Genomic DNA, 24,123 nt, shown 5'->3' with positions numbered 1-24,123 from the left:
GTAACCTTCGACTAGAGTTGTATATGTCTTTTGAGTCATCTTTCAAGATTGGGGGGACCCGAAAATAAGTTCGATCTGTGAAGTTATCGAGATGGATCTCATAAAAAATCATACAAATTATTATAAGATTAATTACCGAGGATGTTTATTCGACTTGGTCGTATAGTTTTTGTAAATCGTAGTTTTCTCTCCAGTGATCGCCATACCTCTTGAGGATTAGGAGTACCGAGCTTGAGCCAATAATGATAAACGCCAGCATCGTGAATGCCCAACCAGTGCCCATGCCCTTCAGCATCGGTTCTGTGACAAAGACAGCAACAGCCGCAAGAATTTGCCTGACGAGGTTGTTTAAAGCCACACCCGTTGCGCCTCGTCCTGGCAGTGAGTCTACGAGATATGATACCGTAGCACCAATTGTCATCATCGATGCGAATCCGAATAAGGCCGTCCCAATCAGAGGCGTTACCCAATGACATTTTTTGTCGAGGCACCAACCAAAGATGAGTAGTGAAACAGGGAATATAGCCACTGCAGTGACCAAGTTCCAGGATATACGGGCTTCAGGTGCAAGAATTCCATACTTGACTTTATACCTCTTCAGCAAAGAGTCTACCCATTTACCGCCATAGATGGCCGCGATAATGTATGTGACAGAATTTGGGATGTAGAGTAGACCGACAAACAGTGGCTTAAAGTTATATGGCGATCTGGAGTAATCATACTCAATGGTCATATTAACGAAGTAAAGCACAGAGAAAGATATGGCAGAGAAGATGATAGCCATCAGCACTGGCGGGTATTTTAAGAAGTACACCGATTTCATGGGCCTTATAAAATGAATGTAACACTGATTCATAATTATTCGCTTTTTAGATCTTCCCACCGAATCTGTCAGACGAGATTTCTGAGTTTCAGTCTTGGCTAATTCGTTTTCCAAGTTGGTTCTCATCCTCGCCAGATCATAATCTCGCATCCTTGATTCCCACCTGGGATCTTGTGATTGGATACGTGATATTTGAGGTGCTCCAACATCAATGTTATGATCGGCTGTGGGGTAATTATGACGACTGCTGGCATCCGTCAACATCCGTCTGAGATCCTCTTCACCATCACCATCATTAGAGCTTTCTTTACTCTCATTATCGTTACTATGATCTGCTACCAAATCAACAGTTGCTTCTATGCCAGGGTTCTTATTTGCATTATGATTCCTTCTCTCTAGTAATATTGCCGCGATGGCTGCCTTACTATCTTGTTTCCTCAAGGTTTCAGGAAGGAAGAACACTAATAAAAGCACGTCAAAGCCAGCGAGTATAACCATAAACCATTGTGTTGACCGCCAGGACCAACGTGTTACAAGACCACTTGCAATGATAGGTGCAATTAAAGGTGCCATTAAAGGACCCATGTAATAAATACCCAAATTCCTACCTCTGTCCTCCGGAATATATAGATCAGAGACGGTTCCTGCACCAACAGATTGAACTGAAGCAGATGCTGCTCCACATAAAACTCTTAAAATGATGAACGAGCTGATATTTGGAGACAATGCGGCTCCTATGCAAAATCCGAATAACATTATAAAGGAGACCACATAAACTGATCTCCTACCATGCATTTCCGAAAATGATGACCACCATAGTGGGAAGATTCCCAGGCTCAGGGAATACACACCAACCGAGATATTAACCATGAAAGTCGTTGTATCCAGAGACTCTGTAATCGGATTGATGGCTGGAAAGACAATGGATGTAGCCATGGGACCCATTAGGGAAGAAAATGCAATTATGAGAACTATGAGCTTTTTGATCGATGCCGGATAATCTCGAGGATCCTTAAACTCCGGTATTATTGACAAATGAGCCAACAGACCCCGACGCTCTTTCCTCGGTACAACGTATCGTTCATCCTTCAAAATGTGTATCCCAGTAGTTTCGGTATCTGGTACATTGTCCACTTGTACACCTGTGGATTTCTCATAACCTGTGTAAGGTTGTGGTTCGGTGTGAGCGGTGCTATGAGTTTCGGTTGCTCTCGTAGACTCACTGTGTAAGCTCTCAGTGGTCATCTTATCGAGTTCACCTCCTGGTTACTGTTCTTTCAAGTCATAAATTAGCCTTCGATACTGCGTGGCTTCTTATAAAGGCCATCGAAGCTTTCTTGACATAATTTTTCAAAATGACCCTTATCAGCTAAGGTAAGTTATCTCTGACTCAGAGCGGGAAGTGAAAATTCCAGCTTAAATCGAGAGGAATGTGATCGGCGAGATTCGGTCTGAGATCCCGATAATGGACAATAGCTGATGATTGTTTACATATATTTTCTTATCAAGGTTTATAATAATGAGTTGGCACGAGCGGCAACTTGGCCAATTCGATGGGGAAAAACTTGTTTCTCACCTGGACGGATAATTGAGTACCAGTCTTGCGGTTTGCCTTTGAGACGTAGCCTTGCCCAATATTGATGTTGCCTAGAGATGGAGAGGCGCTTCCCGAAGTGACCACACCGACTTGGGTCTTGTTGTCGGGCAAAAAGATCTTGGCATCAGTTCTTGCGGCTGGTCCTTTCTTTAGGTATTTAAATCCAATCCTTACATCTGAGTAAGAATTGGAATTGATCTGGTCCATGATCTTTTCGTAGCCATTGAATTTGGTTCCTTCACCGGCTCTTCTGCTCTTGGAGATAACCCATCTCAATGCAGCCTCTACAGGGGTAGTATCCTCATTTAGCTCATGACCGTAGAGACACATACCTGCCTCCAGTCTCAAACTGTCTCTTGCGGCAAGTCCAATGGGCTTTGTATGCTGATTGTCGAGTAGCAGTTGAGCAAATTCGACAGCTTTGTCGTTGGGTAAACTGATCTCGAACCCGTCCTCACCGGTGTACCCAGATCTGGCCACATCCACAGGAATACCATTGAACAACTCATATGAACGTCTTTGACCAAAGAACAAGTCTTTGACAGTCTGACCTTCGCGCAGCAAAGGCTCAAACACTTCGTGGGCCTTTGGACCCTGTAACGCCAACAGAGAACGACCCTGAACCACATCCCATTGACAATCTCCAGTAAAATTTTTAATCTCACTGCGAATGAACTCTGAATCTCTTTCGATACAACCGGCATTGGTGACCACATAAAAATCGTTTTCTCTCTGCTTTGTTATTAGAGTATCATCCACAATACCACCATGTTCGTTTAGCAAAACAGATAAAGTGCCATTTCCCTGTTCTAGTGCCTGGAAATCGGTTGGAGTAACCTTGTGCAAAAATTCTGTTGCCCCTGCACCAGTCAATCTACTCTGCAACATATGAGAGACATCGAATAATCCAGCATTTGTTCTAGTCCAATTATGAGACTCAATATGTGTCTGTCCCTGATATAACACGGGCATAGAGTAGCCAGCAAATGGCACCATAGTACCACCTAATGCAACATGAAGGTCATAAAGAGCTGTCTTTTTTAAGTTGGAGGCTGTCTGGCTCGAATTGAACCTTCTCTGGATCACCCTCGATAGCATAATAGACCTATTTTAACCTGCGAGATGGAAAGTGCTACTCAAGACCCTCGAAACCAGCAATTATTTGTAATTTGACGGTAACGATGCCTGAACTATCAGCCTTATATGCTATCTCAGGCCCATCGGAGTCAGAAAAAGGTCCGGCAGAAGTCAGCCGATTTTTCACCACCAAATTAGGAAATTTTAACCGCCGAGCTATCGGCCAGTATACCATTTCTTAGTTACAAGTACTTGATTGTTCATCTTTCTATTTACAAGTCTTTAAAGTGTCACGTATTGGCTCTCTTTGGCTTTTCGTTCACTTGCGCGACCACTGTATTGCAACTGCTTAGCAATCTGATGAATGTCGCCACATTTGCAAGACACTGATCTATCTTGTTCCAAGGCTCCAAAATACCACGCTCTAGTAGATCTTGTTCTTTTGAGTTCGGCTCGAGCGAAGCTTTAGTGAAGTCCGGACCTTGAATAGCGTCTGCTACAAGTCCTGCCACTTGAAACTTGTTGTAACTGTACATATTTTCTAATGCTGTTGCCATGGGAGCGGTCAAAGCCATTGTGACAGCTTCAATTCCCAATTTGGTTTCAAGAGGAGTATTAGGCTTGATGAGAGTGCTAACGGGGAGCACAGCTTTCGCCAAAGCAATCCCATAGCTAGGGATAAAACCGCTAGACAGCCCATGGCACAACACGTTATTGATTAGGTTATCGAGTGAGGTTCTTCTTTGGTCAATTTCGAGCTCACTGTGGCCTCCAACTTTAACCGTAACGGTCATCTGTAAAAACTGATTATGCGAGTCATTATCACTCCAGTCTGTAGAGTTGTACAGGAAAGCTTCACCCGTAGTAGCTTTCAAAGAGGCTAATTTACCGTAGAATTGGTCCTCACAAAACTTACTGGGGACGCAAGGGCTGAATTCGGGAGAATAGACGCTGGCAAAACCTTTAGGAAGACGCAAAAAGTTGATGAAATCGTAATTTTCCTGTAATGCGAGGTCTCCGTTGGCCTTTGTATTATATTTCATGATGATTGCACGACTATCGTTCGCTTGGCGCATGTTCTTGTTGTTATTTATGGTGATGCATGTGAGGGCATCACCTATACAATCACCAGTAACAACTAGTAATAAAGACTTCTGGATTTTGGCTGCATAGTTGAGGGTGGGCAAAATCTTATCAGCATCTTTCAACGTCCCATCGTACACTAAAACTAGCATCTCTTTCTCAATAGAAACCAATTTCTTCTCTGGTAATCGCAAACTTCTCAAATACGCCTCATTGGTATCCATAATTCCTGCTGGGAACCTCCAACCTTTGGATATTTCTAGGTCATCTGTAGTCCTCGAGCTCTTGACTACCCTAACTGTGTCTGGAGAATGAAGTTTGTAGTCGACGGCCTCCAGAACACGTTTGATAATGTCAAGTTCCAAACGTGAGCTGTATACCTCATTGACAAGTGCATCTATATCATCCTTGCTCTTGATTATCACTTTGTTTTCTTCAAGAAACTTTCGCACCTTACTTAGACTCTGCTGTATCCCATTTAAAGTCTCTCTAGTCGGCGACTGATTGTACTGTTGCATCAGAATGTGGGACAAGGTTGTACTCATTGGAATAATGTTCCTATCATGACAATCAACAAACAATTGCAAACCAATCTTGCTCAGCTTTTGCTTAAGATCGACCTGCTTGGGATCCGCCATGCTTTGCTCCATTTGAATCCTATCTAAAAACTCTCTCACAACATTTTGCAATTTAACAGTGTCTTGTGATGTAATAATCTGAGGCTTGGTTCTGTATTTACCGGTGGATAGTAGCGATTTATTGTGAGATGTGGAGTTCACTATCTTGTCTAGTAACTTTATATCATCCAATAGAGCCTGCTTAGTGGCTAAATCATTGGTTTTGAAGACAGGCGTGTGTAAAGTCTTGATTGAGCGAATACTTCCGCCACGACCAACTGCCTTCCGAAGCATTGTTACTTTACTTACTAATTTATCGCCTAAGGTTCAATTTTCAATGAACTACTTTTTAAGTCAAGCAGTGAAAAAGCCTTTGAATCATTAAAGTAGAACAGAACAAAATGAATGCTCCTGTATTCGTATTACCAGGTTAGCAGGATGACTGGTTCTCGCTATAATAGATTTACGTTTACCGGTCCCTCAAGAACACCTAAGAAGAAAGCTTTGAAGGGGAAATACCTTTCAAAATTCCATGATAATATTCAATCAAGGACCTGGTATGTAACCGTAAGGTATACAAAGTAACACGTTCAATTACCAAGGTAGTATAACATGGATACAAACGTAGTCCAAGGTTTGATTTCTTTAATCGATTGATAATGGGAATTTAAGTTTTGCTGGTCTTAGAACCACTTCGACTAATTATTTCCAAGTATATTGTGTGAATACAAAGTCTTACGCTAAATCATAATACCTCTCCTTCTCTACATTCATTCTCTCTGCTTCAAAGTCTAGCAGCAGAGGGGACTGCTTTGCAAATGAATGTGTGTGGTGCCCGCTTCCTCTAATATCTTGAACCACTCTGACGATACCATCTGTAATAATCGCACAGCCTGTGTTATCATTCGTACATGGTATGATCAGGTCAGCGTTGGCCCTCGTAGGACCAATAAATTTATGCATTTCAACTCTCAAATGGTCCATGTATTCAGTCAATAGCTCTGACAATTCCTCTCCCGTAGCGATCTTTCTCAAGTTTATCAGATTTATGAGCCTCTTATCCCCATCACTATCCAAAAACACCTTCAGTTGAGCCAAGTTATTGATTCTTTCATCAAACAATGCGTAACAACCACATAGCAAGACCAATTCAATGGGATCGCTTGAGTTCGCATCATTTGCGTTCTTAATAGCGACAGTCTTAGTAAAATGCCCGCCTTCAGTCAGCTGGCGGTGAACTGCGTCAAAATCATAGTCCTTATGACTGTAATACTTGGGCTTTCGATCGCTCAACGCATCAAGATCGATTATTCTGATATTTGTATGTGGGAAGATCTTTACTAGGGATTGCTTGATCTGCGTACCAGCCTCCATCACTCCTGTAGCATGTCCGCCACCTATAGAAATAATAACCAACTGGATCTGGCCCGTCATGCCGACCTATGTTGGTTTCACGCCAGCTGTATCGATGATAAGCTCAAACTCATCTCTTGATATTGATATGATGTTTCTACGCGTCTTTTACAGCGAAGTTTAAAAAAAATTCAAAAGATGCGATGAGCTACCAACAAATGATAAAATAAGAACGTCAAGACAGCTTTCAGATATCTAGTAAGGCCATTATGTCGTTCAACAAGGATGAGGACTCGAAGCTAAAGTTCAGAACCTCCAGAAAGCTACCAATTGCGCCAACTTTTGAAGCGATGAAGTTGAAAGATGACCTTCTACGAGGTATCTATTCATATGGGTTTGAAGCTCCATCTGCCATTCAATCGCGAGCAATCACACAAATTATATCGGGCAAAGATGTTATTGCTCAGGCTCAGTCGGGTACAGGTAAGACTGCCACGTTTACAATCGGCATACTACAAGCTATCGAATTGAAACGCAAGGACTTACAAGCATTGGTACTGTCACCAACGAGAGAACTGGCTACTCAAATCAGCCAAGTGGTTTCTAATTTAGGGGATTACATGAACGTCAAAACATATGCCATCACAGGAGGAAAAACTTTGAAAGACGATATCAAAAAGATCCAGGGAAGTGGCTGCCACATTGTTAGTGGGACACCGGGAAGAGTTTTAGATATGATTAAGAGGCAGATTTTGAAGACGAGAAGTGTCCAAATGCTGATATTAGATGAAGCTGATGAATTACTCAGTGAAAGGCTGGGTTTTAAGAACCAGATTTATGATATATTCACCAAGCTTCCTCCAGCGTGCCAGGTAGTAGTTGTTAGCGCTACAATGAACAAAGATATCTTGGAGATCACAAAGAAATTCATGTCAGACCCAGTAAAGATCCTAGTGAAAAAGGATGAAATTTCCTTAGAAGGCATTAAACAGTACATGGTGAATGTGGACAAGGAAGACTGGAAATTTGACACTTTGTGCGATTTGTATGACTCTTTAACCATCACTCAATGTGTCATTTTCTGTAACACTAAGAAGAAAGTGGACTGGCTTGCTCAGAAAATGTCTCAATCAAACTTTGCTGTCTCCTCTATGCATGGCGATATGAAGCAGGAGGACAGAGATAGAGTCATGAATGATTTCAGGACGGGACACTCACGGGTACTGATATCGACAGATGTGTGGGCACGAGGAATCGACGTTCAGCAGATTTCACTAGTCATAAATTATGACATACCAGAAATTCTTGAAAACTATATCCATAGAATTGGTAGAAGTGGTAGATTCGGAAGAAAAGGTGTTGCTATCAACTTTGTGACCCGAGATGATGTTTCCAAGCTAAAGGAGATAGAGAAATTCTATTCGATCAAAATCAAAGCTATGCCTGCTAATTTAGCCGACATATGACGCCTTACATGGAATCAGAGATGATTTGTAGTTGTTCATTTTGTATGGTGTATAACCTTATCAGTTCGGCTAACGGCAGATCATGTACTAGAGGGGAAAGATCACTGAATTGAGAAACTATTTCCAGTTCGAAATCCTGGTTTTGATTATCGTCATTGCCGGAACTTGAAATTGTTTTGTTATAGGACAACAATTCCAGATGATCACTTATAAGTTCTGCATGGACTAAAGCACCATTTTCTTCGAGGTGAAGGATTACTATATTTTCAATAGATTCATCAGTATCGAGCTCTTCTTGATCGTCTTCATCATCTTCGAAGATATAATGGAAATTTGTAGGAAATATAGCATTAGACTCTCCATCCGGAGTTCGATAACTGCTTGACTGGTTACCATCATTCAGCATATGACGGACATTTTTATCGTACAGCGTCAAAGTCAATGGTTGCATGATTTTTGGCTAATTCAGATTAAATATATGAACCAAAAATAGAGGACCTATTGAGCGATGAAACCCCTGATGAGTATCAAGATGCTGTTCATCTTCATCGTACTCGTCACTGAAAAAAAAATAAACTTGAATATGATCCAACCGAGGTTCGAACTCGGGATCTTCGCCGTGTAAAGGCGACGTCGTGAACCACTGGACCATTGGACCTGTGACAAGTTATATTATATAGAAAAAGTTAGGCCACCCTATCGTATAGAAGTTAGATCAATAAAACTGATTAACCATTTGATATCGCCGTCTGGCTTTTTTTCTCCTAATGATTTGCTCAAATAGATGTCATAAGTAGTATAGCTATTGGTTATGATACGTTTTCGTTTGATTGAAGTAAAAGAGCTTCTTACTAGAGTCGGAGATTTAGTTCCCAAAAAAAAAAGTGTGAGCGTACTAGGTGAAGAGAAGATGTAAAGGCTACTAAATACCATACTAATGCTCATATGGCTGGTTATACAACAATTCCGCCAGCCTAACAGCTATCACGTGTAACAACCGATCTTGAATTTTATCAAGTACTTGTAAGTTTGAAAAATTTTAAAATCTGACACACTAATTTATCACGATTTAGTCACATCTGAGACCTTTAATTCCTCCAGAATTATCCACTATTCGTTAGAATGTTAGACATCAATCAATTTATTGAAGATAAGGGTGGTAACCCAGAACTTATCAGAAAGTCACAAAAAGCCAGAGGAGCTAGCGTTGAACTTGTTGACGAGATTATCAGCGATTACAAAGAATGGGTTAAGACTAGATTCGATCTTGATGAATTGAACAAGAAACTTAACAAATTGCAAAAAGAAATTGGTCTTAAATTCAAGAGTAAGGAAGATGCATCTGAGTTATTGGCTGAAAAGGAAAAGTTGACCCAAGAGAAGAAGAACTTGACCGAAAGAGAACAAGCCGAGGATAAAGATTTGAGAAGCAAGGTTTTCCAAATTGGTAACATCGTTCATCCATCTGTTGTGGTCTCCAATGACGAGGAAAACAACGAGTTAGTGCGTACTTGGAAACCAGAAGGCTTGGAAACCGTTGGAGAACAAGGTAGTGCCAGTGGCCAACCCGCCAGATTATCACACCACGAAGTACTGCTAAGACTTGATGGATACGACCCAGAACGTGGTGTCAAGATTTCTGGCCACAGAGGTTACTTCTTTAGAAACTACGGTGTCTTCTTGAACCAGGCTTTAATCAACTACGGTTTGTCATTCTTGGCCTCTAAGGGTTACATTCCTTTACAAGCTCCAGTTATGATGAACAAAGAAGTTATGGCCAAGACCGCTCAATTATCACAATTCGATGAAGAATTATACAAGGTCATCGATGGTGAAGATGAAAAATACTTGATCGCCACCTCTGAACAGCCAATCTCCGCTTACCACAGTAACGAATGGTTTGAAAAACCTCAGGAACAATTGCCAATCCGTTACGCTGGTTACTCTTCCTGTTTCCGTAGAGAAGCCGGTTCTCACGGTAAGGATGCTTGGGGTGTTTTCAGAGTTCATGCGTTCGAAAAAATCGAACAGTTTGTACTAACTGAACCAGAGAAATCTTGGGAAGAATTCGAAAACATGATCAACAATTCTGAAGAGTTTTATCAAAGTTTGAAATTGCCTTACCGTGTGGTGGGTATTGTCTCCGGGGAACTAAACAATGCCGCCGCTAAGAAATACGATTTGGAAGCTTGGTTCCCATACCAAAAGGAATACAAAGAACTTGTTTCCTGCTCTAACTGTACTGATTATCAATCAAGAAACCTTGAAATCAGATGTGGTATCAAGAAGATGGGTGACAGAGAAAAGAAATATGTGCACTGTTTGAACTCTACTTTGGCCGCTACTCAGAGAGCCTTGTGTTGTGTTTTGGAAAACTACCAAACTGATGAAGGTCTGATCGTCCCAGAAGTCTTGAGAAAGTACATTCCAGGTGAACCAGAGTTTTTGCCATTCACCAAGGAACTACCAAAGAACTCAACTTCAAGCAAGGAAAAGAAGAAATAATTAATCTTCACCCATAGATGTTAGCAAGTTTTACAATAGTTCATAATTCTTCCTGATCTATAAATATTAACACAAAATTAATGATTTATCGATACCTTGCTCATTTTTATAATATCTTCGTATCGCAGGTCGGACAAACATAGTGCACTAAACCACATTTGATAGCGCCTAAATTTCTACCAATGTTAAGTTCTGTGGCTTTCCTGCTCCTTGAAAATTCACTATTATGTGCAGTGGTAACCGTTACATCTTCCAATATTTCTGGGAAGAATTGTTCAGAGTAATAATGGTTTAGTTGATCCTCCCTGACTTCCCCCAATTTTATCTCCTCCATCTGTTTCTTGTTCTCAAAATGCTCGAACAGATTCATAAACGATTCAATATCTACTTCATCGCAACGGATTGCTCGTCTAATCTCTTCTTTTTCCCTCGTGTTTGCCTTTATCTTAAGAATAGATTTAGCTTCACAGCCTTCCGGCTTTTGTCGGACTGATCTAGTTTGACTTGGTAATCTTCTAATTGAACCTTGAGGATGATCACAATCACGCAGGCTCATGACTCCATCATTGACTAGCGAGCTAGATTTAGTAGATGGTTTGTAAACAATTAGGCAGGAGAACCTATCAAATTTTACCGCCCCTTCTCCCTTCTTTCCTGTGAAGCGAACGGAGTTCTTAACGTTTATTTTGCTATCCTTCAAACATTTGTCCTTATCCACTTTGTCAGTCAGCGTATCAGTTGGCGCCTTACTTGCGGGATCATCATAAAACTCTTTATTTTTGAATGTCAAGTCTTCGTTGCGTTTCTTTCCCTTATCAACAAACTCAATCAGCTGTTCCTCATTCAACGTACCGTCTCTGAAGCTCTTGACAATATTTGCAACGTTCAAAGAGTCCTTCCTTTTTCTGAAAGTAGGAATTGTATAGACTTTCTCACAAGTTACCGATGCAGCACAGGATAAGGCCTCAGAAACCGTGTCATCCATTGTAGTTGAGATGTCATCGGGAAGTGAACTGTCATCGGAACTGACATCTGCATGAGCGGACTTCATATTCAAAGATCCATCATCATCGGACTCTGTGCGTGACTTGGGGCATGGAGGAGCTCTAATACTGTCCTGTTCACCCAGTGTAGCAGTATCATCTATTAAAGTTGGAGATTTTGTCAGATAATCTGGAGGCGTATTTTGAATGGAATTCTGTTCATCCTCATCTCCGTTGTAATCGTTTCTCAAGCTTTCGACTGATGAAGCAGAGCTGAGATCTTTTGTAGAACACGACCTCTTGAATGAGCTGTTTGCCGAAAGTTCATTATTGAAAGGTCTCTTCATCCTACAACTGGTGGCAGAAGTTGCTTCAACTTCGTTGAATGTTTCATTAACTTCATCATTATTAGCATTATCTTTTGGAAGCTCAGACTTTTGAAGATCCTCCTGTTTTTTGATTTTAGTCTCCTCTATCACGTCGACTGAGTGGTACTCCTCAGTATTGTTGAAAAGATCTTTAACGGAAATCGGCTCTTCTGTAATATGGCGATCAATTGTTTTCTTGGCAGGTTTTTCAAACCGCTGACTTTCAACTTTGTCATATTTATGTTTTAGACGGTGCAACTTTAATGTAAGTTGTTTCTTTAGTTCTCTGATCTTTTGCCTATTACGATGGGTACGCACCTGTATCTCTGGCGACGTCTCTGGGAGGGTGTAACTAGAATTCAGATGAAAAGATGGCACAAAAACCAGACTCTCAGCCTCTTCAAGAGAGATACATTCGTCCTCCTGGAAATCATCTTCAATTTTATCTTTGCGTGCTGTATGAAACCATTTTCTCCATGTCAGTCTCCTTCCTGATCCCTCAGCGTTGGCTATTGAGGTTTCATGTAGAGTCTCTTTTTGAAGTACAACGGTGGTCATGATTAAGTAGAAAATTAAGCTAAATTAATGCTTCGTTTGATCGCTAGTTTGTTCTACTTCTCGATGACCGATTCATTTTTATTAATTATTTTTGTTATTTTAATATTTTATTTGTGACAGTATTTAGTGGCACTGACGCATGATTACGCGCCAGATAAGATCGATCCGGCAACGACACAAAACAAATCAAAATATTAGTCTCATTGAGGAATTTCAAGAACTAATTTGCCCGTAGTTTTCCTGCTTTCCAATTCCTGTGTAGCTATCTTGTATTCACTGAGTGGGTATGTCTTGGTGATTGCGATCTTGAGTTTTCCAGAATCAATTAATTCAAAGAGTTTTTTAGAGTAGTGATCCCAGTCTTCTGGTTCAGCCAGATACCCAAATAGAGTGGGTCTCATCAATCTAATATTCTTGGAAGACAAACGGCTGAGCGCGAATGGTGGAACTGGGCCTGATGCATTACCGAAAGAAACGAATGATCCCTTTAACTTCAAAGCATTTAAACTTATGTCGAATGTGTCCTTCCCAACTGAATCAAAGACAGCATCAACACCTTTATCGTTTGTGATTTCTAGTGCCCTTTTCAGAATATCTTCTTTTGAAGAATTAATGACGTATTCAGCTCCAAATTTTTTAGCCAATTCTTCCTTTTCTTCTGTAGAGACTACAGCTATAGCATGTGCTCCTCTTTCCTTCAACAATTGATCCATTAGCAGACCAACACCACCTGCGGCTGCATATAGCAAGATATAATCTCCCTCTTTGACCTTATATGCTTCGTCCAAGAAAGTTAGAGCAGTCAAACCTTGAATCAGTGCTGCTGCATATACTTTCAACTGGTCATCCGTAGTCTCACTTGGCAATTTACTGATCAGACCAGAACTAGAATACTTGGTATATTGTGCAAAAGTACTGGAAGACATATAGGCAACTTTATCACCAATATCAAAATTCTTGACTGATTGACCTTTAGCAACAACAACACCAGTAGCTTCTCTACCTAATATCTGGGGCAATTGAACTGGGTAAATACCCTTTCTGAAATAAGCCTCGATGAAGTTGATACCCGCGTACTTGTTCTTGATAAGCAGTTCATTATCACCAATTGAAGGTACGGCGGAATCTTGGTATTTGATAACGTCATAGTCACCGACACCGTCGATTAACACAACTTTTTGGGTCTTTGGTATGGAATCAGCAGTCATGACAAATCTTGGGTTATGTTGAGTAGCTCAAACTGGGCAATTGGATGGTTTTAAGTTCATTAATGGGGCTCTTATATATTCTCGAGCATTTTTTAATAAGGAGGTGTTTCCAGGGGAACCCGATCTACTTTGACAAATCAATAAACCATCTTAGTCAGCAAGGAGGGCAATAAGGTCAATAATGCTAAGACCAAGTCTTCGGAGATTCACAACAACTAGATTATATCTGTCCAAGACAGTATCCAATAGAATCATCATTCCACCGGCTTCTCATTTCCCAACTGTCAAGTCACCAGCCACCTCAATCCCAAGACATGAATATAGGCAATTACCAGAGGACTCCAATTATATTGAAAAGTTCTATGATGAACTAGAAACTTTCTCGAATGAAATCCTTATCAAGCAACTAAAGAAGACGTATGCTGACTTCGACGATGAACCAGAAGAGCTACTTTTCCAATTGGAAAAATACATAGAATTGCAAATCATTCCAAAACACTCTGATACTCAACAAGCAGCTAACGATGGACCTATAAGATCCATACAATGTCGCACTTTAAGTGACAAGATTATTATCGAGAGGTTCTTAGATCTCGCAAGAGGCATGAAACTGACCCTACTGTTGAACGGTGGTCATACATTCATTTTCGATGTCTTGCTGCAGGCCAAGCAAGTTTTTGACAAGATGCAGCAGACGAATAACTAGATATGATTACGACGTACACACATAATTCATTCATTATACATTCATTAGTATTATTCCTTGGAGTGTAACTTTCGATTTATTTCAAGCGACTGTTCTAATACCAACACCTGTGAACCACCAAACATTCAGACATTTTTTGAAAAATTTGAAAAAATTTGAAAAATTTCAAAAGTTATGCGTCTTTTGAGCGTAGACGTGCTCTGCCTAGAGGGCCCTTCCTAGCGTCATGGGACAGTAGGCCCATTCCTTCTAGCTAGAGGGGAACCGTGAGCCTAGGCTTAGGCAGGCGCTCTGCCTAGCCTCCTTCCAAAGCCTACTCACTGGTCTTGTCTACTCGGAATACACGGTAACTTTCCAAACTTTTCAGGTAATAGAGGTAGAATATCATCTAGATATAGGCATTTAGTGTATATCGTGCTTTATTGTCTGATCACTTGAGGAAACCAAGAAAGTAAAGATGTCCACTGAATTGACCGTTCAATCTGAAAGAGCTTTCCAAAAGGTATGCAGAATTTATCATTAGATGACTTATGGGATGAGATAACGAGGATAGAGGATGAAATTTGTCACACCAAGTGTCTTTAAACATGGATTGTAATCAACCTCCAAGTCTATAAATCCCTGGATATTGAACTCATTTACTAACAATTTCAATAGCAACCTCACATCTTTAACAACCCAAAGTTAAAGACCAACAAGAGAGCTAAGAGATGGTATAAGAACGCTGGTTTGGGTTTCAAGACCCCAAAGACCGCTATTGAAGGTTCTTACATTGACAAGAAGTGTCCTTTCACCGGTTTGGTTTCCATCCGTGGTAAGATCTTGACTGGTGTCGTTGTCTCCACCAAGATGCACCGTACCATTGTCATCAGAAGAGACTACTTGCACTACGTTCCAAAGTACAACAGATACGAAAAGAGACACAAGAACGTTCCAGTTCACGTTTCCCCAGCTTTCCGTGTTGAAGTCGGTGACATTGTTACCGTTGGTCAATGTAGACCTATCTCCAAGACTGTTAGATTCAACGTCTTGAAGGTTGCTTCCAACTCCAAGTCCAAGAAGCAATTCACTAAATTCTAAGTGAATTAATTTCATAATCATTTTGTATAATGTATTTGAATATAAATTTTAAACAAAATTTGCCCTGTTGATCATACAATTTACTACTATACACTAATCATACAAAATTATATGACTTTGAACTTAATTACCTTTGGAATCTAGTGGAATTGAACCATCTAATAAACCTAATAGTTCTTTGGAGATTTCGTTTATCGATTTTTGCTTGTAATATCTGATACCACTTCTCATTCTCTCGTAGCAGAGTTTCAATTCAGTACCTGTCCATTTTACACCTGGTTTCAATGCGGCTAATTCTTCCCAATCCACTTGAGAATCCTCGGTGAAACCTAAATCTCTTAATTTCTCTAGGATCCACCGCTTATCGCCTTCTCCAATCGATTGAATCTTGGCTATGGCCTCCTTCTTAACAAGTTTGTTCCATTTGTAACGACATTGAATACGTGATCTGGTTCCACCCATACGTTCACTAACAATGGTCCAATTAATGGCATCCTTGAAAGAAGGTTTATTTTGAAGTTTACGATCCTTACCACCGTGGAGAACATCACTCTTGTTGTCTTCGCCACTCTCATTCTCACCGTCACTATCGTGGACCAGTTCATTAGAGTTACGTGCCAAATAGTTTCTTTCGGCTTCTTCCAACATCTCTGCAATGACTCTCTTCAGGAGTTCTTCTTCATCGGGAGCCCACTTGTTAGAAGCTCTGCTGGAGCCACACTTGACGTAGTTTCTCCAACGATCTCTGCAATCTTCGGGCATTCTCCCCATCGCTTTCCCGACTTCTGACCATTGTCCCTCCTTCTCAACGCACAACCTTGCCAGCTCCTGATCTTCCTGAGGTGTCCATTTACCACGTTGTTCGAAGATGTGGTATTTACGCCGAACGTGTTTGTAGATGGACGATCTTGACCTGTAAGGTAAAACTTTGCACATATTGCTCCAAAAATCATCCTTACGACGTTCGTTACTCCAAATACGTTCACAAATTTGTTGTCTATCCAAATTCTTAATCGTTTGATACTCCGTAATAAACTGTTCCAACGCAGCTTCCTCAGCACTATCAAAGGATTTACCACTAGACTGAGTAGTGGTACCGATAATCGCAGATGCCTTTGAAGCAGCTGAACTAATCAAATGTGAAACATCTGTATCAACTGATATCTGAGACGAGGACATCACCTTTGGCAAAACTTCACGGTAATCCTTTTTTTGCAACGACTTAGTCACTGGCCCATCGATTGCAGACTCCTTTTGCAGCTCAGAATACTGCTTAGTGACATCACCAAGCTCATCATCGTGATTTGCGGCACTTGCGGCTACCACCGAGGGGTCGACATCTTCGAGTCCCTTCCCCTCGCCGTCAGAGTCATCAGACTTGTCTCTCAACTTCTGCGAACCCTTCAGCTTATGCCCATGGACCTCTGTGTTCAGATACTGCTGGAAATCGGGATGCTGAGCGATCGAATCCGTATCAATAATAGCTTTACGAACCAACTGATCGTGTTCAGACACGCCAGAGTCATCTAAAGTAGCCAACTCAGGATCAACAGCTAACTGTAATTTAGCTTTCTCCTCCTTGGCTTTTCTAGCTCTCTTTAAAGCACCTCGGGCAATATTCTCATCATCATCATCCACTTTCTCAAGCCCTCTCTTGCCTAAACCACCTCCACCAGACGCATAAGCAGCCGCAACTGCTGCCAAAGCAACTGATTGACGTTCTCGAGCCGAACTACTATCCTGTCCGGTTTCATCATCTACACCTTGCGCATGTCTGAACAACCATTCCATGTCAGCTGGACCTTTGCTGCCACCATCATGGACCTCTCCAGATTTCTTCCCCTTATGATCATCATCATGTTGCAATCCCACACCAACATACTTGAAAACTGCCTCTTCTACGGATTCATGATTCCCATTACCAACGTCCTGATGATGCACCACAAATGGTGAGTGATCGCGAGACCTTTTTTCCTGCTCTCCAGCCATACCTAGCAACTCTTCAGTAACTTACACGGACAATAAATGATCAAACAGTCCTCAGAGGTCTCGTCAGGGTAGTTAGCCTCCTCTGATTACCCTCATAAAATCGAGGCCTTTCCTTTGTTTTGTAGTCAAGTTTGGGCTCTTTTGGTCAAAATTTGGCCAAAAATCTTCACAGAGTGCGGGTAACAATCCACGGCATGGTGAATGGTGACACCAAGACTGAATTAATTGAATTAATCGAGTATTTAGACCGGCGGAGGCGGCACATTCGATTGGTATATCTTGTCGGTGGACCCCCGGTACTGCTGTAGAAGTTGAGCATAATTCGGCTGATCTGCAGGTGTGAAATCCCGTGAGAAGCTTTGCATTCTTTGGAAGAACTGCTGGACAATTTGTAGGAGTTCAGCAAGACAATCAAGGGATTCACCCATAATTGATAAGTTTTTACCGGTCTTCGAAAGAGTCTTGTCAGGTTGGGTTACAGAATTAATGGCGCAGACGTTGAAATGTTTGAGTAAATCGTAACACATCTTTTCAAAACTTGATAAGTAGGCAGCGGGTAGATTCGTAGAAAGAATCAGAATCACTTTCACAAGGTAAATGCAGCTTAGTAGGGCGTCACTGGCGACAAAGGTCTTGTCCCCGACTACTACTGATTTTCTGTGACCCGCTTGGTTTGGCGTAGCGAGTTGGTCTTCTTCCGGAGCAGAGCTTGGTTGCACTAGATCTGAGAGTTGGACCCAGTCGAGCGGGTCAAGGTCCATGCTGGCAACTATGTCGTTAACGTCTTTCTGCACGTTGCGGTTCACTATGGAGGGTGTCCATTTTTCAGCGTCTATCTTGGATTGAATAGTGCGCAGGTTTTTGGATCCTTGCGCTGAAATGTAATTCTTTATCTGTGCAGCCAGAACATCACTGAGATACTTGGTGAGAAATTCTCCGCTCATGGCTTCACATTCTTGGATGAAGAGAACACAAATAGAGTACAGTTTGAGGAAATGATCGTATCGTAGCGTTGCAGTCGTTTCTCTTCTCACTGCAATAATCTTACCCATACGTAGTTGCAAAATTCGTATCGCCTCGTTGATGCCAAAACGAATATCAAGTTGCGTTATCATGGCCTGGTGGTTTTCGTTAAACTCCGCAGTAGTAGTAGAATAAGTTATCTCACTTAGTGCAAGGTCTAGCAAGAGCTTTTGGTGCATGCAAAACCTTCTCAACGCCTCACTAGAGCGCGTAAAGATACTAACGAGCATATCTTGGAACTCCACTGGTGTTTGCTCTTTGATCAGGCGACTCAGTTTCGAACCGCTACTGATAGACTGCTGCGAACGAGGTGGTTCATCATTCGCTTGTTGTTCCTGAGGAAGAAACATTTTGATTATATTTTTGATCTCTGCAACACATTTGTCCTGGTACAAGCTAAAAGAGCTTGCCAATTCTTCACACCGACGAAGTTGGTGGATAAGTTCTGTGATTGAAGAAGTGAACAGCGGGTTTGTCTCTAGGAAAGGTTTCTCGCGAGTGATGTTTTGGAATCGAGACAGGGTCTCAATGGCGCTGATCGGCTCGCAGTACTCCCTAACATCCCTCAACAGCAGATCGCATAATTGTAGTGAGAACTTACCACCAATTTCAATCTTCAAATTGGTCAAGAGTTCTCTTGTCCCTGCCAGGGCTGGTACCGATTTCAAATTAACTAATTTATAAGGCCAATCACTGACCCAACCCTGAACCACGGTATCCTGTGAATCATCTCCCTTTATTAAAAAGTCAATGGAGCCAATTAAATCTAAGCATTTCTCAAAACCCCCATTTCCGTACAGCTGTTGGCATTCTTGTGTGCGAGAGGTCACCAACTTTACCTGTAATAATGCCTGTTCTATTTTCTGTACATTTTTTCTCTTAAAGATCTTTTCTAGGTCACCAATCCTCTTTTGAATCTTTTCCTTGTCTATAAATTCTGTGGCTTCAGCAAGACGATCAAGCTCCATCACTGTCCCTTCAGCTTTTTGTTGTATAAGATCAACGTCTGCTAATGCGTGAAAGAATTTGTGTGATGACTTGGATATTTCAGCCACAAGTAAGCCCTCTACCGCGTCTAAGTAATAATTCAGACGCTCCTTTAATTCCATCTGAGCTTCGTCTCTCTGAACTTGGTCCTCTTCATTTAATTTATTCAATTGTAGATCGATATCTTTCAAGACACGGTGGAAAGTTCGTGGATTATCCAGCTGAAAATCCTTCTCAAAATAAAAGGATGGCACATCTTCCAGCTCTTTTAAATTTTCTCTGTTGACGAATTCCTTCTCATCTTCATTAGCAAAATCTTGTGTAGGATTATCATATTTCTCCAATTGCCTCAGTTGTTCCATTCGTGTCATACTTCTCAAATTGTTCGTGCTTTCGAATACAGAACTTTCATGCCTAATTTCCTTCACATATTGCCTTGCTGCTTTTTTGTATGAATCCTCAATAACGTTCTTACTCAGAGCAACGGGTGGTATATCGATGACTGTCGGATACGCCAACCAATCTTTCCTTCTAGTATTCATCACAATCTCATAAATAGAGTTATTCCCTAACGGCGAAAACTCCATTGAACCACTATGACTCTCATTGTCGAACCCAAAGGACCTACTATGTCTACCCATCACTGACGAGTCAAAACTTCGCCGAACAGAGTATGAATCTAGGCTCATGCGCGATGATGCCACAGGTCTCGTGTTGATTCCCGACACACTAGCCAAGTCATCATTCAATGAAGTAGTTCCATCCTCAGACGGACTTCTAGTACCTTTCGCTGGCGATTCCGGTACGATTATTCTGGGCGATGCTTCCAAAGGCACATCCAGGTCCTTTTCACCAATTGACTTCTTACTATCCTCACCACCATCGTCATGATTTGACATTCTGCAAACTCGCACAGTTGCTGTCGAACTTGCCTACCAATTGTCAATTAACGGGGCTTCCTAGATACTTCTTGGCTAGCTACTTGATCTTTATTCAAGGCCTCCACCCTCAAAAGCCGAACGCGAAGGTTTACGTTTCTTAAAAAGACAATACTTGAAGGAACTAAAATACTGAATAGATCTTAATATTCCACCAATATAAGTTCCCAAAAACTCACATTCTCCTGAGTTGTAGCTTGATTACTGCTTTAGCGTCTTTATATATTATAGGATTACTATCATGATACTATAACAATATAAGAAGCTCAATCCAGCAAAATCATGATCACAACGTTAATTCATTACTAATCTACTTGTTTTATTTAATGCATGCACAAAAACATGATGACTTACGTGTTATCAGTATCTTGAGCTAGTACTTGCGTGGTCAGCTCCATGAGCTGGGGAAGGAATAGTACGACAGCATCAGAGAAGCATATTCCAACCAGCGGAAAAGTTGTGATTTGTTTGTAATTACAGGAAAGCTGGGAGCCGCTTCTACTAGCAGTGACAATCTATACCTGAACAACGCTTTGTGTAACACGGGGATAAACGCATGTCAAACCTTTTAGTCTTTCGAATGATCCTCCTTGGGGTCTTGATTTTTCCATGAATGAAGGTATTTATGAGCGATACCGCGAGCATTCTGCATCATTTTGTGTATACTTTCATTATTTTCCTCACTCTGTTCTTGCTTATTGTCATCAAGATGGTAGGCCTTCAAATGTTCGTTCATCTCGCGTAAGTCGCTTGTAGTTTCCTTGTCCACTATACCCTGGTTTGAGACCACCGATTTGACCGAATCAGATCTAGGGGAGAAGCTGCCAGATATAGCTACGTCACTAGCCCCCACTTCGGCAGACGAAGAAGTGTTCTTCAGCCGTATGCTCTTAGATTTGTCACCTGCCTGTGAGGCTCCTGGTGATGAAAAAGTACGAGGATCCGGAGATATCACGGTGCTTTGTGGTGGCACAGGTTTGACCGGTTTGAATGACGGAAGTTTATCCTCCTTGCCAGTAGAAACATTTTCATCCACTCTTGTATCATCAAAGTCCAAACCGTCCTGTTCGTTGTGCATGAATCCATCATGCTCATCACCATCGGAACCTTCATCATCCTCATCGCTATCAGAATTGAAGATGAAGCTGGATGAAGATGAGTTCCGTTTCAAGCAACGTGGCCTACCGGCGGGATTTGCCCCACGAGCTGGTGTCTTTGTTATAGTTGAGTCCTTATTCTTGTTATCCGCTGATTTGCCTGTAATAAAGCTGCGTGTCTTTGCAGGTCCGACAGAAGTACTTGAGGGAGGCTTTCTAAGATCCCGTAGTGAATTTGATTGGCCGCCCTTACCGAGTGATACAGTTCTTTTCATCGATAAAGCGTCATCATCATCGTCACTGCTTCTATAGTTTGAATTTTCGATGAATTGTTCATCACTATCAAAATCACTATCCCTAGGCAAATCATACATGAAATTGCTGGGGCTCGAAGGATCGCCAGTTTCCTTCGAATCTCCATGGCTAGACGCAACTGCATGTCCCATTTCGTAAGTTGATGCGTTATCTGCAGCCATAGCAGCGCGTAGATCTAGACCATCCGGCACATCGACCACATCACAACCTTCTCCAGGCAAAAAACTGGAAGTATCACCTGTGTAAACCGAGTTGTAGTCGTACATGTAGTCGTAGCCACGGTAAGTATTGACGTTGTGTGACACTGCGTTACCATAGCCGTTATATTCCTCGTTGTCTGATGCTTCATCGTCAGATCCATAGTTTAAAGTTGTGGCAGGTAGTAACTTGATGATTGGATTGATCGGCGTTCTTGAATGTACCGACGAAGTTTGAGACGAACTATCGGTAAGATGGTAAGTGTCAGCCTTTCTTGAAGTGGTTGGATTTATAAATAAACCTGCATTGTCATCATCTTCATCACTTTCATCACTTGAAGAGGACGATGGATTATTGTCACTAGAGTCTGATCCATCATTTGATTTCGATCGAAGATCTCCCTGGCGAAGAGTATTATACTCATCTTCCTCATCAGAAAATTCACTGTCAGATGCATTTCTCGCCAACGCCATACATTGCTCCACCCTATCGTTGAAATGTATATGTCTTGTTTTATTTGAACTTGCTGACTTTAAGTTGGATTTCAAATTTGCCAAGGCAGAACTAATTTGGGCACTAGACATCGAATTAGTCTTTTCAATGTGTTGTGCCGACTCAGGGTACTCCTGAGCCCCATCGTCTAAATGAGAAATTTCTGGTACAGATTGCGGTACCTTTTGCATTGTGTTGGGGTCTATTATTTGTGAATCTGCCATCCCTTTGTCACTGTATTGATTGCCGTGACGGTAGTACTGTGCATTGACTTTAGCAGCCAAGGCATCGTAATCGTCATATACATCATGTGATTCACCACCATATGGGTCCATTACGACGGAGGCATGCTTCATTTCGCTTATGTGTTTTCTTGCTTCGTTCAGTTTCCATTCGGAGTTTTCAGCTAAAATCTCGGACACCGTTCTTTTCTTTAAAATCGGTTTGGGAGTTGGTGAAGCTGGAGTCTTTGTCATAACTATTTTTTTGGTAGCTGCCACACGTTTTGAATTCTCATCATCTGAACCGTAACCCCTCTCGACATCACTGACGTCATCATCATCTCGATCACGCACGATAGGACCATATAACCAAGTGACATCGGAATCCTTGGACCAGTTGACAATCTCTGGTGAGACAGTCTTTAGATGATTTCTTGCCTTTGCCCAAGTTCTCCAAGAGGCGTTCTCCAGACGAGCAGCATTGACCAAATCTTCCGCCCTCTTCTTTTTCTTCAAGATAATATATTTCCAGGACTGCGAAATGTCCCATTCGTTCCACTCATGCGACAGGTAGTCAACATGTCTCTCAGGTTCCCTCACCAGGTCATTGTCATCCTGTGGCATAAGATAATTATCTGCGTCCGCCGGCGGGGGTGATACCGAGGGCGAAATCCCCCTTGTTTGTGCGGCTTCTTCCTCTTCGTACCCATCGTTATCCTCATCATCACTATAACTATCACTCTCGCTATCGCTATCTGTGTTGTAGTCATCATCATCGTATTCATCATCCGAGCCCTGCGCAACCGATTTCCCCGGCATTTTCTTCGTCGGATCGATATAATCGTCAAAATATCCCATAGATCTTGTCCTCTTCAAATTAAATGTAGAACGTTGAAATCCATCTTCATCATCCGCTTGTACAGCCATGGAAACGGAGGGCCCCATATCATCATCATCATTCCCCGGTACATTCGAACTAGTCGATCTCACCAAACCCGGCCTCATACCACTACCATTCGATTCGTTGTGATCTGCAAAATAGGCTGCCAAGTTGCTGCCCATGCTATAGTTCTCCGGAATAACCAGTTCTAATTCTATCTCTTCCCTTGGCTCCCGATCGCCACGAAATCTTTTGCAATATGCCTTAACCAGAGAAGTTAGCCTAACACTAGTCAATAAGCGTCTTGAAAACACTCCTAAACCTTTGTTTCCCCAAGTCTTTAGTCCAGCAAGTTGGTTCACAACAATGAAAAACGCAAGAAGGCCACCAAAATTTGCCTATCCAGACAAAACACACGGTTCCGCACCTAATAAAACCACGCTATAGCCAACGCAATCGACCCTTGACCTACTTTTACACTTAAAGTAGCCCCCAAGTTCCCTGATTTTAGGAGCTTTTTCAATCAAAGTTAGCTGTGGTGGGACTTCTAGAAACTTAA

At 41.7% G+C, this 24,123-nt stretch overlaps 14 protein-coding genes and 1 non-coding gene across 15 annotated transcripts; 4 read left to right on the top strand and 11 right to left on the bottom strand.

The window, feature by feature from the left end:
* Nucleotides 1–145: 145 nt before the first annotated feature.
* QDR3 (Qdr3p) lies at nucleotides 146–2,068 on the bottom strand (the record flags this gene model as incomplete). The annotated part of the gene is made up of 1 exon (XM_003681127.1): nucleotides 146–2,068. One exon carries the CDS (start codon nucleotides 2,066–2,068, stop codon nucleotides 146–148), a length of 1,923 nt encoding a protein of 640 aa, XP_003681175.1.
* A 259-nt stretch (nucleotides 2,069–2,327) lies between these two features.
* On the bottom strand, nucleotides 2,328–3,518 carry GCV1 (glycine decarboxylase subunit T; the record flags this gene model as incomplete). The annotated part of the gene is made up of 1 exon (XM_003681126.1): nucleotides 2,328–3,518. The coding sequence occupies one exon, from the start codon at nucleotides 3,516–3,518 to the stop codon at nucleotides 2,328–2,330; it is 1,191 nt and encodes a 396-aa protein (XP_003681174.1).
* A 269-nt stretch (nucleotides 3,519–3,787) lies between these two features.
* On the bottom strand, nucleotides 3,788–5,491 carry TCM62 (Tcm62p; the record flags this gene model as incomplete). Its single annotated transcript, XM_003681125.1, has 1 exon — nucleotides 3,788–5,491. The coding sequence occupies one exon, from the start codon at nucleotides 5,489–5,491 to the stop codon at nucleotides 3,788–3,790; it is 1,704 nt and encodes a 567-aa protein (XP_003681173.1).
* Nucleotides 5,492–5,932: 441 nt separating this feature from the next.
* On the bottom strand, nucleotides 5,933–6,631 carry DAS2 (putative uridine kinase DAS2; the record flags this gene model as incomplete). Its single annotated transcript, XM_003681124.1, has 1 exon — nucleotides 5,933–6,631. The coding sequence occupies one exon, from the start codon at nucleotides 6,629–6,631 to the stop codon at nucleotides 5,933–5,935; it is 699 nt and encodes a 232-aa protein (XP_003681172.1).
* Nucleotides 6,632–6,819: 188 nt separating this feature from the next.
* On the top strand, nucleotides 6,820–8,016 carry FAL1 (ATP-dependent RNA helicase FAL1; the record flags this gene model as incomplete). The annotated part of the gene is made up of 1 exon (XM_003681123.1): nucleotides 6,820–8,016. One exon carries the CDS (start codon nucleotides 6,820–6,822, stop codon nucleotides 8,014–8,016), a length of 1,197 nt encoding a protein of 398 aa, XP_003681171.1.
* A 4-nt stretch (nucleotides 8,017–8,020) lies between these two features.
* On the bottom strand, nucleotides 8,021–8,467 carry ATG31 (Atg31p; the record flags this gene model as incomplete). The annotated part of the gene is made up of 1 exon (XM_003681122.1): nucleotides 8,021–8,467. The coding sequence occupies one exon, from the start codon at nucleotides 8,465–8,467 to the stop codon at nucleotides 8,021–8,023; it is 447 nt and encodes a 148-aa protein (XP_003681170.1).
* A 133-nt stretch (nucleotides 8,468–8,600) lies between these two features.
* On the bottom strand, nucleotides 8,601–8,674 carry TDEL0Dtrna1V. The gene has a single exon. It is a non-coding gene; the product is annotated as a tRNA-Val (tRNA).
* Nucleotides 8,675–9,138: 464 nt separating this feature from the next.
* On the top strand, nucleotides 9,139–10,521 carry SES1 (serine--tRNA ligase SES1; the record flags this gene model as incomplete). Its single annotated transcript, XM_003681121.1, has 1 exon — nucleotides 9,139–10,521. The coding sequence occupies one exon, from the start codon at nucleotides 9,139–9,141 to the stop codon at nucleotides 10,519–10,521; it is 1,383 nt and encodes a 460-aa protein (XP_003681169.1).
* Nucleotides 10,522–10,627: 106 nt separating this feature from the next.
* On the bottom strand, nucleotides 10,628–12,430 carry GIP1 (protein phosphatase regulator GIP1; the record flags this gene model as incomplete). The annotated part of the gene is made up of 1 exon (XM_003681120.1): nucleotides 10,628–12,430. The coding sequence occupies one exon, from the start codon at nucleotides 12,428–12,430 to the stop codon at nucleotides 10,628–10,630; it is 1,803 nt and encodes a 600-aa protein (XP_003681168.1).
* Nucleotides 12,431–12,630: 200 nt separating this feature from the next.
* Nucleotides 12,631–13,638, bottom strand: ZTA1 (NADPH:quinone reductase; the record flags this gene model as incomplete). The annotated part of the gene is made up of 1 exon (XM_003681119.1): nucleotides 12,631–13,638. The coding sequence occupies one exon, from the start codon at nucleotides 13,636–13,638 to the stop codon at nucleotides 12,631–12,633; it is 1,008 nt and encodes a 335-aa protein (XP_003681167.1).
* A 181-nt stretch (nucleotides 13,639–13,819) lies between these two features.
* FMP23 (Fmp23p) lies at nucleotides 13,820–14,344 on the top strand (the record flags this gene model as incomplete). The annotated part of the gene is made up of 1 exon (XM_003681118.1): nucleotides 13,820–14,344. The coding sequence occupies one exon, from the start codon at nucleotides 13,820–13,822 to the stop codon at nucleotides 14,342–14,344; it is 525 nt and encodes a 174-aa protein (XP_003681166.1).
* Nucleotides 14,345–14,801: 457 nt separating this feature from the next.
* On the top strand, nucleotides 14,802–15,424 carry TDEL0D03700 (40S ribosomal protein uS17; the record flags this gene model as incomplete). The annotated part of the gene is made up of 2 exons (XM_003681117.1): nucleotides 14,802–14,846; nucleotides 15,002–15,424. The coding sequence occupies 2 exons, from the start codon at nucleotides 14,802–14,804 to the stop codon at nucleotides 15,422–15,424; spliced, it is 468 nt and encodes a 155-aa protein (XP_003681165.1).
* A 123-nt stretch (nucleotides 15,425–15,547) lies between these two features.
* TDEL0D03690 (uncharacterized protein) lies at nucleotides 15,548–17,413 on the bottom strand (the record flags this gene model as incomplete). Its single annotated transcript, XM_003681116.1, has 1 exon — nucleotides 15,548–17,413. The coding sequence occupies one exon, from the start codon at nucleotides 17,411–17,413 to the stop codon at nucleotides 15,548–15,550; it is 1,866 nt and encodes a 621-aa protein (XP_003681164.1).
* Nucleotides 17,414–17,655: 242 nt separating this feature from the next.
* VPS54 (Vps54p) lies at nucleotides 17,656–20,322 on the bottom strand (the record flags this gene model as incomplete). Its single annotated transcript, XM_003681115.1, has 1 exon — nucleotides 17,656–20,322. One exon carries the CDS (start codon nucleotides 20,320–20,322, stop codon nucleotides 17,656–17,658), a length of 2,667 nt encoding a protein of 888 aa, XP_003681163.1.
* Nucleotides 20,323–20,929: 607 nt separating this feature from the next.
* On the bottom strand, nucleotides 20,930–23,746 carry REG1 (protein phosphatase regulator REG1; the record flags this gene model as incomplete). The annotated part of the gene is made up of 1 exon (XM_003681114.1): nucleotides 20,930–23,746. The coding sequence occupies one exon, from the start codon at nucleotides 23,744–23,746 to the stop codon at nucleotides 20,930–20,932; it is 2,817 nt and encodes a 938-aa protein (XP_003681162.1).
* Nucleotides 23,747–24,123: the final 377 nt, after the last annotated feature.

This window comes from Torulaspora delbrueckii, chromosome 4 (assembly GCF_000243375.1).
Source record: "Torulaspora delbrueckii CBS 1146 chromosome 4, complete genome".
Lineage (NCBI taxonomy): Eukaryota > Fungi > Ascomycota > Saccharomycetes > Saccharomycetales > Saccharomycetaceae > Torulaspora > Torulaspora delbrueckii.
The sequence above is the reverse complement of the archived record's forward strand: the minus strand, read 5'-3'. Positions and strand labels throughout refer to the sequence as shown.